Source organism: Podarcis vaucheri, assembly GCF_965113315.1.
Source record: "Podarcis vaucheri genome assembly, chromosome: 13".
NCBI lineage: Eukaryota > Metazoa > Chordata > Lepidosauria > Squamata > Lacertidae > Podarcis > Podarcis vaucheri.
In genome coordinates this window covers 20,096,483-20,109,568 of record NC_138751.1, presented here as the reverse complement: position 1 = coordinate 20,109,568, position 13,086 = coordinate 20,096,483, and the positions used below count along the sequence as shown (strand labels likewise).

The 13,086-nt window shown below is 43.1% G+C and overlaps 1 protein-coding gene across 2 annotated transcripts in view; it reads right to left on the bottom strand.

Moving 5' to 3' along the window:
- LOC309517668 (immunoglobulin superfamily member 1-like) overlaps nt 1–12,624 on the bottom strand; it is a 31,368-nt gene extending 18,744 nt beyond the window's left edge. The window contains exons 1-5 of one of the 2 annotated variants that reach the window (XM_082197039.1): nt 11,858–12,624; nt 11,694–11,729; nt 9,998–10,288; nt 8,652–8,957; nt 7,052–7,342 (exon numbers count right to left, since the gene is read on the bottom strand). In XM_082197039.1, coding sequence (XP_082053165.1) covers nt 7,052–7,342; nt 8,652–8,957; nt 9,998–10,288; nt 11,694–11,729; nt 11,858–12,020 — 1,087 coding nt within the window. In that variant the 5' untranslated portion in view covers nt 12,021–12,624. The remainder of the gene's footprint in view (nt 1–7,051; nt 7,343–8,651; nt 8,958–9,997; nt 10,289–11,693; nt 11,730–11,857) is intronic. The other variant, XM_082197040.1, reaches the window with a different exon arrangement.
- Between the last annotated feature and the right edge of the window lie 462 nt (nt 12,625–13,086).

The window sequence follows — 13,086 nt, the reverse complement described above, 5'->3', positions numbered from 1 at the left end:
GGAATTGAAACTCAAGAAGAAAATTGAGTCCCTGCAGATGTAAAGTACCCAACAGATTATGTCAAACTGTAACTTGTTAGCATACCAGGCCAAGAGGAGCTAAAGAAACTCAAAACAACAAAATCTGAAGTGTTCTGGAGCCCTACTAGTGAGGTGAGCCTACACGTGAAAGACCAGTTTTCTGAAGGCAGATTAGAAGTCTAGCAGTTCATGTTTCTGGAGGCTGAGCGAGAGGAAGATATGTTTCAATGTTTCCCTGAAGGGTGTACAATGTCCATCAGCTTGGCAAATAAATGTACCTTTGTGATTTGCATGTGTTACAGTGACTTTCAGTTTGAAAATTAAGTTACATTTGAGATTCTGTTCCAAACATAGTTGCAAGTATCTATTACTGGGTTACAGGGTAGTTTCAGGCAGAAGCGGGATCTATATCATCTGCAAAAGTTCACAAAGGGAGCGGGGGAAAGAATTTCCAATTCGTTTTGTCATCTATTTTCCTTTTTAAAAAGCTGTGTTTCCATTTATTGCATAGGAGAAACAGTGATAGAGCTTATCTGGCATAAATCAATACCTTCCTCTTTCAACTGGGCACCCCACAGCGTTGACAGAAAAGCCTACTTAGCTTGTTAGCGCTGTCAAATGACCGGGATGCTGTAACGCTGGTGGCCTGTGGAGGCGCTGTCTGTAATGTAAATTAATGGCTTGGGATTTCATAGGAATAATACTTCAGGTTGTATAAAATGGGGTTCATGAGTGAATGGTGGAATTTATAGAAATGGCTATCTATTTCTGTGAGTGAGATGTATTTATCTACATGTATCGCAATATGTGCATGGAGTATAGTGATTTTTTACAACAATAGCGACCCTACTCTACCAAACCAGCCTCGCTACTATCCAAATACTCTCTCCATGTCCACATCCAACTCTCGCTCCAAGTGCAACTCAACTCCAAACTCAGGTGACTCTCTAAACTTCTCCCATCTGCTTTCAAACTCCTTTGCAAACTCCGAGCCAATCACCACTCACTTCCAACATTCCAAGCAGACTCCCTCCCCTCCCCAACCCAACACATACCTTAATTCATATATTATACTGACCTACACATTTACCAAATATAAATTTCCCATAATTAATCTAATATTATTACATACATATGCAATATTATTTACATAAACACCAGAAAATCAAGAGGTGCCCTTGGATTAAATAAGAACTTAACACAATAAATGCATTTATTGGATATGTTAATGTTACCAGATTTTTTCCAATGAGTCCAGGGACACTGTTCAACTTCCTATTAAATAGATGGATTTTGTAAGGGGACTGATTTGTAAACCCGGGGACTGTCCCCAGGAAATGAGGACGTCTGGTAACCTTAGCATATGTACAAAAATATTGTAAACAAGTAGAAACATTGGCAGGCTTTGACTAAACCAGGGGTCAGCAGCCCTTTTCCACCATCCCTCAGACCATGTGGTGGGCCGGACTATATTTTGAAAAAAACAATGAACGAATTCCAATGCCCCACAAATAATCCAGAGATGCGTTTTAAATAAAAGGGGACATTCTACTCATGTAAAAACACGCTGATTCCCGCACCATCCATGAGTCGGATTGAGAAGGCGATTGGGTCCCCGGGCCTTAGGTTGCCTACCACTGGTAAACACTTGCAAATAGTTAAAATAAGGTAAAGTTTACGGAAGGAAATTTGAACTGAAACAATGAAAACTGTTGGTATGTAATTCAGATAAAATAACAAGCATAAGAAAAAAGAGGTTTAAGTATAATTATGCAGAATATATATATATATATATATATATATATATATATATATATATATATATTTTCAATGAACTAGGAAAGGAAATGGAGGCAAGTCAGGAGGTTAAAGAGAACCTCTGAAAAGATTATTTTTGTTTTTTAAAAATTTATTTCTTATATTTTTTATTTTAGTTCTTATATTCCATGTTGGATATTTTGCATTTCTCTTTTTTTCTCTTTTTTCTTTTGGATCAAAAATAATTGTTGAATTTGAAATTGTAAAACCAATGAAAATTTATTTTCAAAAAATTAAAAAATAAGAACTGAAAGGGATGCACTACATCATAATCTCATACGAACATGTGGTTTTATCTAAATTATTAATAAGAGAGGACTCCCAGAAGATCATACTTGAAAGTGATCTGCCCAGAATTATTCTGATGAGTTGTAGGGAAACAAGCAGTTTTCTGCATGTTTTGTGCTTTCTAGGCCTGCACTTCTCACCATAGACATATCTTCCTTGGCAGAGGCTGAGAGAAGCTTCTGTCCCTTCACAAATGAAATTATCTCCTAGCACTAAACCATATATATATGCAAGACCTTCTGCAGATGAATGCAGGGCATGTCCACAGCTAGATTGCCTGCACATGACTTGGGCAATGTTCAGATTCAAGGCACCAGTGCTTATTCTCATCCCATCCCTGTTGTAGAACAGCTCAGCCCTCCCACAGCAGATATTTGGCCCATTCATCAATCTGATCTCTGTTGGGTGTGAAATGTTTAAAGACAGATTTGTTCCTTCACCTCCCACGTTTCTCCTCCTATCTTTTTATTGCCCCCGCTTAGAGGAGCTCATCCAAACAGACTGTATTGAAACGGTGGTTGGTTGGTCCTTGTGAAAGGCATGAGGAAGCCATGCCTGGATCTGAGCACTTCTCCAACAATGTGAGATATTTGTCTGTTGCCCGTGCTTCTTACTAGGGGGGCATGGTTTGCATTTTGTTAAAATAACCTTTTACTAACCCAAAGATTCATTTGGATTTCCCATCCACAATTTCTAGAATGCATTAAAAAATTGGGGGTGGGGGGGTTACATCCCCAAATTCAGGACAGCAGAGGAATTTCTACCCTCTTTTTTCTTTCTTCACAAGTTTTTGCCATTGCGGCAGCAAGTGTAGCAAGTCTGCCAGGGCACGCTAGGGCGTCTGGAAGGACACTCCTTCCCCTTGTACACCCTTCCACATGGTCACATACACCAGCTACACGATAAACTGTTTATGACAAAAAATAAACCTTGTCCCCGGCCTTTGCCAATTAAACTTGGAATACATTGGTACCTCGGGTTACATACGCTTCAGGTTACAGACTCCGCTGACCCAGAAATAGTACCTCGGGTTAAGAACTTTGCTTCAGGATAAGAACAGAAATTGTGCTCAAGCGGCGCAGCAGCAGCGGGAGGCCCCATTAGCAAAGTGGTGCTTCAGGTTAAGAACAGTTTCTGGTTAAGAACGGACCTCCGGAGCGAATTAAGTACTTAACCCGAGGTACCACTGTATTTCATTTCATTTCCAGACTCAGGGCCGTCTTACCCATAGATGTTAGTGGTGCGGGGTGCCAGGGCACCAAGGTTTGGAGGGTGCCAGGTGAGAGTCCCGGGAACACTGAACGAGCACGCTGAGTGAGCGAAGGTGCATGCACAGCTTCCGCCGAGCGTCAGCTCATTTTTTCCCCTTTTAGCCTGTAGGCGCCAAATTCTGCAGAGTGCCAGAAGGCTAAAAGGGAAAAAACCCAGCCAACGCTCAGCCGCACACACCCTTGCTCGCTCAGGGCAGGCCCGCTCACTCGGCGTGCTCACTCACCCAATGGGTTGAGGCGCAGGCACAGGCAGTGCCTCTCCTGTTAGCTGTCTTTGAGCCAGGCATCAGGGGCCACGGATCTCCACAGGGCTGGCTCCCCCGGCCCGCTCATCACCCTCACCCACCTCCACCATGCAGTGCTGCACCCAGAGCCTCCGCCTGCCATGGCCACCGCAGCACCAAGCGACCAGCTGAGCTGGGAGGTGCCTCATCCAGCCTCCGCCTCTTCCCTGCCGGAGGAGCCCCAGCCGTTGCCCACCTCCTCCAGCCCCACAAAGCTGGGCATGGCACGGGCAGCGCCGTCCCGTCCCAAGAGGCTCCCTCTGCTGCTGCTGGTCTTCCCTCCCTAAAAAAAGGAGGCCAACAACTCTGGGAAATGGGGGGGGGGTATGCTTAAGAAGGCCCTGTCCAATCTTTGTAAAAAAAGCTCAAAAAAAGCACAGAAAACAGAAGCCTCCAGTATTCTCACCCTACCCCAGCCCCTTCCGAAAAGATTCCTTGCTGATATCACAGAATAGAAATTTGGCCTTCAGATGAACAAGAAATGAAACCAGTCTCTATGGGATTCCTGTGGCTTTGCTTGTCTCGGATGCCTCAAGGAAGGGTCTTGACTTGTGGAACTGAGTTGAGTCAGAGCTTCTCAGCCTTGCCTGCTGCACATGAACTCAGCCACGATCAGCACCAAGGAAAGCAGGACCAAGCCAGCAACGCCCAGGCGGATGATGATCTCCATGGATGTAAAAGTGTTTGCTGCAGAGTGAGACAGAGAAGAGTTACTACTCAATTGTTGGTTGTGATGAAGGCAGGGTGGGGAGGGAGATGGTCTCAAGGCTGCGGCCCTCAGCATACTTAGCCCCATTGAGTTCAGTGGGACTTACTTCTGATTTCTAAGAACATAAGAACAGCCTGCTGGATCTACCTGCCAATGGAAGCAGTCTTCTAATCTACTCCACTTGCCTTTTCCTTCTGACTAGAGCCAGAGAGATGATACAAAGCATACTAAGTCTGCAAGCAGTGGACCAACTGACAGCTCCACTAATAGGATGGCAGGGATACATGTTGCGTTTCAGTTTTTTATGTCACTGCAGGAGCATCCAAAAGTGGTCAGTTTGTGATTGGTCACTTGCTGGGTGTTCCGTTCAGAATTACTGGTCCATAATGTGGGCTTGGAATTTCATTGACCAATGGATTGGTTGGATGGTCCTGGCTGAAGAGAGCAGAAGGTCAGGTTCAGCACTGCCTGGGGGTCAGCTGGGAGGCTCAGTAACTCGATCCAAAGTCAGTTCTCATAAGAAAACCCGTTGTTTTTAAAAACAATATTTTGTTAAAAGCAAAAACTTCACATGATTACACAATTCAGGACTGCTCAGAAGCCAAGAAAATAACAAAACTATCTTATCTAGCTGGCTGACACAAAACACGCAAATTGTAGCAGGCTGAGCAGGAAAGCAAAATTCAGTCTAAGGTCCATACAGGCACTGATCATCCCTTCAGGATGAAAGCTCCCTCATACCAGCCCCAACCCAGATTTAATAAATATCTGCAGATTTGTTGTTGAAGGTTGTAAATAAACAACAACTGGGTCTATATGTACAGATGTTACAGATGTACTAGATGATAAGGCAATGTTACCATGAAAAGGGGGAGGGTGTTAGTATTGTAATGTCTCATTCTCACATTGCATAATGTTGCGGGTTGCCTTTAATTACTTAATTGATGTATGAGTATGGGAATTATTTAAATGTCTCCTCCCTCTCTCCTCTCTCTCTGCTCCTCTGCTGAAGAAGATGGATATGAGAGTTGTCTTGTTGTTTTGTTATTTGCTTTATAAATAAAACCTTTGATGTTACTATTTCAACCACAGTTGTGTCTGCTGCATTCTGCTGTAAAGGACTGAGTTTACTATCTGCAAACAGGCATTTAATGCTCACAAGCCCAGTGTTCTTCAATACAGTGGTACCTCTGAATGAATTAATAAACTTTATTACGGTCACAGACCAGGATAAAAAAACAAACAAACATATAAATAAAATAGCAGTTAGGGTTGTTGTTTTTAACTGATAACTGTTGGAGCAAATAAGGACAAAGAAACAAGCATAGGATAAAACATCTGAATAAAATACAAGATTAAACACGGATAATGGATGGATAAAAACTGATAATTAAAAAAGATAAAAACTAAAAACAAATAAAAACATGCAGTTAAAACAACTGTAAGAGCATGAGAACTAAAAGATTTGCAGTTAAAACAACTATAAGAGGCTGCAGAGTAGAAGGCTCTGAAATAGAGGACACTCACAGCATTAGAAACTGATGTGCAAATATGGTTAAAACAGACAATTAAAACAATGTACAACAATAAATTTAGTCACAATGTGCAACAATAAACTACCCCAGGGAGTTGACTCAGAGTCACCCATGGAACCGAGTTTGGGAATTTTCATGCCGGACTATTTTGAGTTGGGCGATTGTCTGCGTCTACAGATATGCACTCAGAATCTGGCGACCATCCAGGTCTTCTTCTGGACTTTGCCTAACAGCAAAAGGTCAAATCAAATTTCTGCTTTTGTGGGAGGTCGGCGAGCCTCACCAGTAGGGGATCAATGAACTTACTGCGTGCCTCTTTGTAAAAGGGACATTTAAAGAATAAGTGTTCTGGGCTTCCTATCTCTCCCAATGGACAGGTGCAGAGTCTCTGGGCATAGGGGACTTTTCTAAAGGCTCCATTCAGGACCGGCGAGGGAAGAGCTGCGCTTCTGGCAAGTGTAAAGGCCCTTCTTGCATTTCTAGATACGAGAAAGAAGAGATATGCTGCCGGTGCGGCTATATATCTCTCGATTTCTCCAATTTTATAGTCAGGGCACCTTGTGCAGTCCTGTTGTTAAGCATTTGCTTAACATCAATATACAAATGGTACCTCTGGTTACATACGCTTCAGGTTACATACGCTTCAGGTTACAGACTCCACTAACCCAGAAATAGTACCTCTCTTCAGTTTCAGGTTAAGAACGGACCTCCAGAATGAATTAAGTACTTAACCCGAGGTACACTGTATGCCATTACTCAGGAGATTAGTTGACAAAGAACACAGGTGGGATGTGACTCTTATCAGGGAAGGCCAGCTGCACAGCAGAGATGCCCTGGGATAACAAGAGGACTGGGCCTCACAAAGATGGAAGGCTTTGGAGAAAGCTCTCCTGGAGAAGAAAGAGAGCTGAAATGCGGAAGGTGGAACATCTGCAACTGTATCACTGCAAAATAGGAAACTTTTCTCCTGCTTTTGAAGAAGTCGTGCAGACAGAGACTAAGAATCTGCTTCCCCTCCTCCCTTGCAGTGTGAGTCTCAGGCCCCTTGAAGCTCCTGCCTCCTCCACAACAGGGAGCGAGACTTGGACGGCAGGGGAAAGACAAGTACCCAACCAATCTTCTCACCTCTTACAACCAGCTCCGTGGCATTACTTGGCTCTGACCAGGCAAAGGGATTTCCCCAGCGGTGATATTGGCAGGTGTAGTTCCCTTCATCTTCCAACCCCACGTTGAAGAAAGGGAACTCGGCTCTGTTTCTCTCTGACTCCGTCACCTGCGATGTTATCAGTTCCCCGGATTTGTAGAGGGAGAAGCTGAGACCCTTTTCTGGCCCCTGGCACTCGATGGTGATATTCTGTCCTGGGGAAATATGTTCGTCGGGTAGCACTTTGATGGAGGGTTTAGACAGGCTGGGATCTGGGTGCAAATAAAACACTGTGAGAATGGTATGGAGGGAAGTGGCTTGATATTCTTCCACACACTCTGCTGCTTTTGATCAGATCAGCAGAAATATCTGCAAACTAGAACTATGCCCTTTTAAAATGTGGCTCTTTTGAGGGGTGGGTGGGGGTTATTGGGTTATTGTTTTTATTTTTATATATTGTGATCTTTTCTGTGAATCGCCTCTGGGTATAGGGCAGTATATAAATTCAGTAAACAAACAAACAAACAAACAAACAAACAAACAAACAGGGAAAACAAACGGACTTTTAACAAATAATTTAAAAAATGCTTAGAATGGCTCTTTGCTTATGAAAAAATGGTTATACATAGGGACTGCTATTGTTTTTTCTTTAGTTAAAAATGTCTAGAGTAGTTGTAGAGAATTATTGGCCCTCCAGATGTTACGGACCTAGATGCCATTGGCCACACTTGCTAGGACCCAGTAACATCTGGAAGGACAAAGATTCCTTCATAGTCTGCATCTGTCTGTCTATCATCTATCTATCTATCTATCTATCTATCTATCTATCTATCTATCTATCTATCATCTATCATCTATCTATATCTATCTATCTATCTATCATCTATCTATCTATATCTATCTATCTATCTATCTATCTATCTATCTATCTATCTATCATCTATCATCTATCTATCTATCTATCTATCTATCTATCTATCTATCTATCTATCCAAAGTAATAATCATAAATAAATAAGAATAAAAATGTGCACTCCACCACCGAGACCATTCCATTGTAACTATCCAACCTGCCAAAATTTCAACACCTCTTGCGATGGTTTGACCCCTTTCCGTTTTAACACTACAAATTCTACAAACACCTTCCTGCAGCTTTCTTCAGAAGATTCCAAGAGAAGAAGAAGAAGAGTTTGGATTTGATATCCCACTTTATCACTATCCGAAAGAGTCTCAAAGCAGCTAACATTCTCCTTTCCCTTCCTTCCCCACAACAAACACTCTGTGAGGTGAGTGGGGCTGAGAGACTTCAGATAAGTGTGACTGGCCCAAGGTCACCCAGCAGCTGCATGTGGAGGAGCGGAGACACGAACCTGGTTCCCCAGATTACGAGTCTACCTCTCTTAACCACTACACCACACTGGCTCTCAGAGCCATGCACACCACACTCCCTCCTTCAATCCCAGCCAATCTGGAATATTTTATTCTATGCAAATTCTCCACTGGATGTACAGATGTTGAAAATGCAGAACACTCCCATTTTAGACCCTTTTGTGACAATAGGAGGATGTATGTTGAACCTTACTTATTCTGTTGATGCGTCGGCTGTCACTGAAATCTGAGCACAGTTCAACGAAGTCTGTTATGTAGCAATATCTACATTGGTAGAGACCCCCTTGGAATTCTTGGGCATTGTCAAAGGCAAACACAGCCTCCTTTGTTGCTGTTTTCTCTGTCAGATTTCTCTGCTGCCTATCTGCACCCACTTCTATATACAAAGAGAACAGCCTTGGTAAGTTGTCTTCTGCCTTGCAGCTGATTTTGACATTCCCCTTTTCGGCAAGCGTTTCAACTGAATTCACTGCGATGGAAGGCTTGGGATGCAGCTTTCCTGCACATGGAAGAGAACAAGGGTGAGATTTCAAAGAGGCAGTTCAGCCTTCTCAAATCAGTCCCAGGCAACAGTCTGTCATATGGGAGAGGTTTGCATGTTCTGGGAGAATGCAAAATCCCGAGGATGGATCGGAGGGTAAAGGTTCATAAGATCTTGATGCTTCTAATTTTTTTTGTTTACAACTTCAGTTTAGAGATGGGTGACCTGGCACCTTCCACACGCCTGCAACACCCATCATTGGCCAGGCTAGGTGGGAGACGGGTTCCTGAGAAGAGTTACTGTTTGCTGCAGTTCAGTGTGGCAGATCCAGGAAATCTTATAAGCTGAGTTACTCTACATTTCTGCTGCCTATTTCAATGAATGCTGTAGAAAGAGTTAAGAACCAAGTATTTGGGATCATTGGTCTTATCTGCATCTACACTGAATATCAAGTGTATCTAACTGTGTGATTGCAATTTTTATTTAAGACTCTCAGTGCTTTTTCCTGGAGGTACTTAAGGGCACCCAGTACTGGCACCTTTTTGCCCCCTCAAAGAAAAGCCCTGGTTAAGAGATTTTGTTGAATTTATGGCATTCGCAATACCAGAATGAACAAAGATCACGTCATTTCTGTAATATCTAGTACTAGTGGAGAACTCTTGATAACAACAACAAACAAGCAAAAACAACAAAAACAACATAAACATTTTTTTTTTTAATATCCCGCCCATCTGGCTAGGTTTCCTACCACTCTGGGCAGCTCCCAACAGAATGTTAAAAACACATTAAAACATCAAACATTAAAAACTTCTTTAAACAGGGCTGCCTTCAGCTATCTTCTAAAAGTCAGATAGCTGTTTAAGTCAGATAGTTCTCTCTTCCCAGCTGCTTCTGCTGTTCTTAAAGTCATGATCTGGAAAAGGCTGCTAGGGCTGGAGGGAGGGATGAGGCAGGCAGAAAAAGCCATTGCCTGATGGCCAGCATAATGTCTCTCTCTCTCTTCCCTCCCCTTACATGTCAGTTGTGAAAATAGCATAAAAAGGCTAAGCCAGACTCACCTTTTATGAAGACTTGGACAGGATCACTATGAAATGAGCACTGTCGATCATAACTTAAGCAATAGCTACACGTATAGGTTCCGCCATCTGAAGCTCTTGCATTGGCAATCTGAAATACAACTGCACCCCACTCCCACTTCCAATATGCTGAATAAAGACTTGGTGGATCTTTGTGCAGACGGTAGTTTGCATCTTGACGGTAATCACTTGCACACTGTAAAATGATATTTTCCCCCAGGCTGACCACATTTGTGGAAACCGCTGAGATGGAAGGTTTAGGGTAAGATTGTCCTGGACCGAAACAGGAGAACAAAGGTGACATTTGGAAGATGGATCACCAAAGAGGAAGACAAAAGAAGGCCCTGACTTTACCATATGTTAATTTGTATGTAAAGATCCACATTTATAAATAATTACTAATTTTTAAATGAAAATGCAGATTAGGAAGATGGATCATCTACAAAAGTCTCACCAAAGAGGAAGACAAAAGAAGGCCCTGACTTTACCACATTCGAGAACCAAGGCACGACAGTAATTACTAATTTTTAAATGAAAATGCATTATTTCCACCCTAGTGGGGAAGACTGTGGTCAGGTGAGCCGTGTGTCTGCTCATTCCACTGTTCAGCTGCTCATGGTGGGTGGGCAACTTCAAGACCCCCTCCTGCTTTCCTTCCTTATGGTTTTAAAAACTTAACTTGGACAGCTTTTCAAAGAGAGGACTGTCCTCTGTAATGGCCGCCTCATTGGCCTATCAGAATGAGTGGTAGAAGGCACTCTCTTCTACTGCATCTACTTGAGCTTTGTCATGCAAGTTCCCCCAGGGGCCAACCAGATGTCTGTGGGGAGTCCAAGAGCAGGACTGAGAGCAGCAGAGCATTCTCCACACTTGAGATTCTTAGCAACTGTTATTCACAGGTATCCTGCCTCTGGCCGTGCAGGGAGAAGGTTGCCATCATGTCTAGTTGCTCAGTCTAAGGTTACCCTGGGGAATTGCATTTTGTGTGTAGATTGTCTAAAGGCAAAGAAATAGGGATGGGGTTCATACCATGGATAACATGGATTGGTATAAAATATAGATTGTGAAATAATATGCAGTTGTAAATGTGGACAACAGGACCCATGGAGCGGGTGGGGAGAAGTCTCGAGATTCAGAGTAGCCAGAGGTAATCCATTCTGGAAGACCGTTCGACTTCCAAAACGCGCAATTGCCAGTCGGCAAAATCCATTGAAAAAATGGGAGAAACATGCCTTGGAAGCTGTTTGACTTCTGAGGCATGTTTGAAAATGGAACTATTCACTTCCAGGTTGTCGTTTGAAAGCTGAAACGTTCAACTTCTGAAGCGTTCGACAACCGAGGTTCCACTGTACAGTATATCAATATGCATTTGGATTGTTACAATTTTATTTTTTGTATAATCAAATAAAAATTATTTTTTTTTTGAAAAACACCTAATTAAAAATTAATAAATGTACATTTTGACCAAAAAAGAGAGAGAAAGAAATAGGGATGGGATGTTTCTGTACATTTAATATTTGTATAGATCAGAGAACGTTTGGAAGGCCTCTGTGGTTATCATGTAGATGTCAGGAAATCAGATTTGGTTGTGGGGGAAATCATTACAGTTTGCTCCCATTCTGCCCCCATCCATCTCCCCTTGGCCCCATGTTCATATTTATCACCCAAAGAGACTCACCTACAGAGATCTGCCACTGTCCAGCCAGCAGGAATCCTGGAAATGAGATGATTGCATTAGCGGCAATACAGCTGAGCAGCAGGAACCACAACTGGGTCTCTGGTCCTTCCACCCGGCCGTTGCACAACCCTCAGTTCCTTCACCCTTTCATCTGAGACACCAACCGATAAAGAGGATGTTGAAAGAGAGCCTCATGATGAAGGAGCACCTAGCCCTGTGGTCCAGTGTCCTGTGTCCCTCAAGATGTGTGCAGTCCCTGGAATGAAGATCTTGGAGGGAGGCTGCAACATGGCTCTGCAACACTCTTCTTCCCTTTGATGTGCACATACTCTGTGATGCACAGTTGAGCAGCGCTGGAAGTGCCTCGCAAGCCACTTCCCTTTTTCCCTACTATGCTGCAGTCATATTTTGCAAAATCAGCTTGCAGGAGATCATGTGCTTTCATATATACTTGCAATATTGGAAGGGACCACACGGATCATCTAGTCCAACCCCCTGCAATGTAGGAGTTTGCTTGTTTTTTGCCCAAGGTGGGGCTCAAACCCACAACCCTGAGAATAAGAGTCTTGTGGTCTACCAACTGAGCTATCCTTAGCTGCGTTCTCCTCAGAGGTTAACTATATCACCAGAAGCCTTTCTGTTACGAATTATAAGTACCAACATTCTTTTGGAACAGAAAAGACTCTTTATGTATGCGACAACAGCAGCACGGATGCTACTAGCCCAGAGACAGAAAGAAGAGAAATGGCAAACTAAGCTGTTAGCCTAGGCTGAAATGACAAAACTGACCGGAAAACTCTGAGACCAAAAAGACAAGAAATTCAAGAAAGAATGGGATAAATTTATAATTTATTTAGGAGACCACATCTGTAAGCAGATGAAAACATTAGCAGGATTTTAAACTCGCTTGTAATGTAACAAATACTACGGACTATGAAATAATTTGTTGTTGTTTAGTCGTGTCCGACTCTTCGTGACCCCATGGACCAGAGCACGCCAGGCACTCCTGTCTTCCACTGCCTCCCGCAGTTTGGTCAGACTCATGTTTGTAGCTTCGAGAACACTGTCCAACCATCTCGTCCTCTGTCGTCCCCTTCTCTTGTGCCCTCCATCTTTCCCAACACCGGGGTCTTTTCCAGGGAGTCTTCTCTTCTCATGAGGTGGCCAAAGTATTGGAGTCTCAGCTTCAGGATCTGTCCTTCCAGTGAGCACTCAGGGCTGATTTCCTTAAGAAGGGAGAGGTTTGATCTTCTTGCCATCCATGGGACTCTCAAGAGTCTCCTCCAGCACCATAATTCAAAAGCATCAATTCTTCGGCGATCAGCCTTTTTTATGGTCCAGCTCTCACTTCCATACATCACTACTGGGAAAACCATAGCTTTAACTATACGAA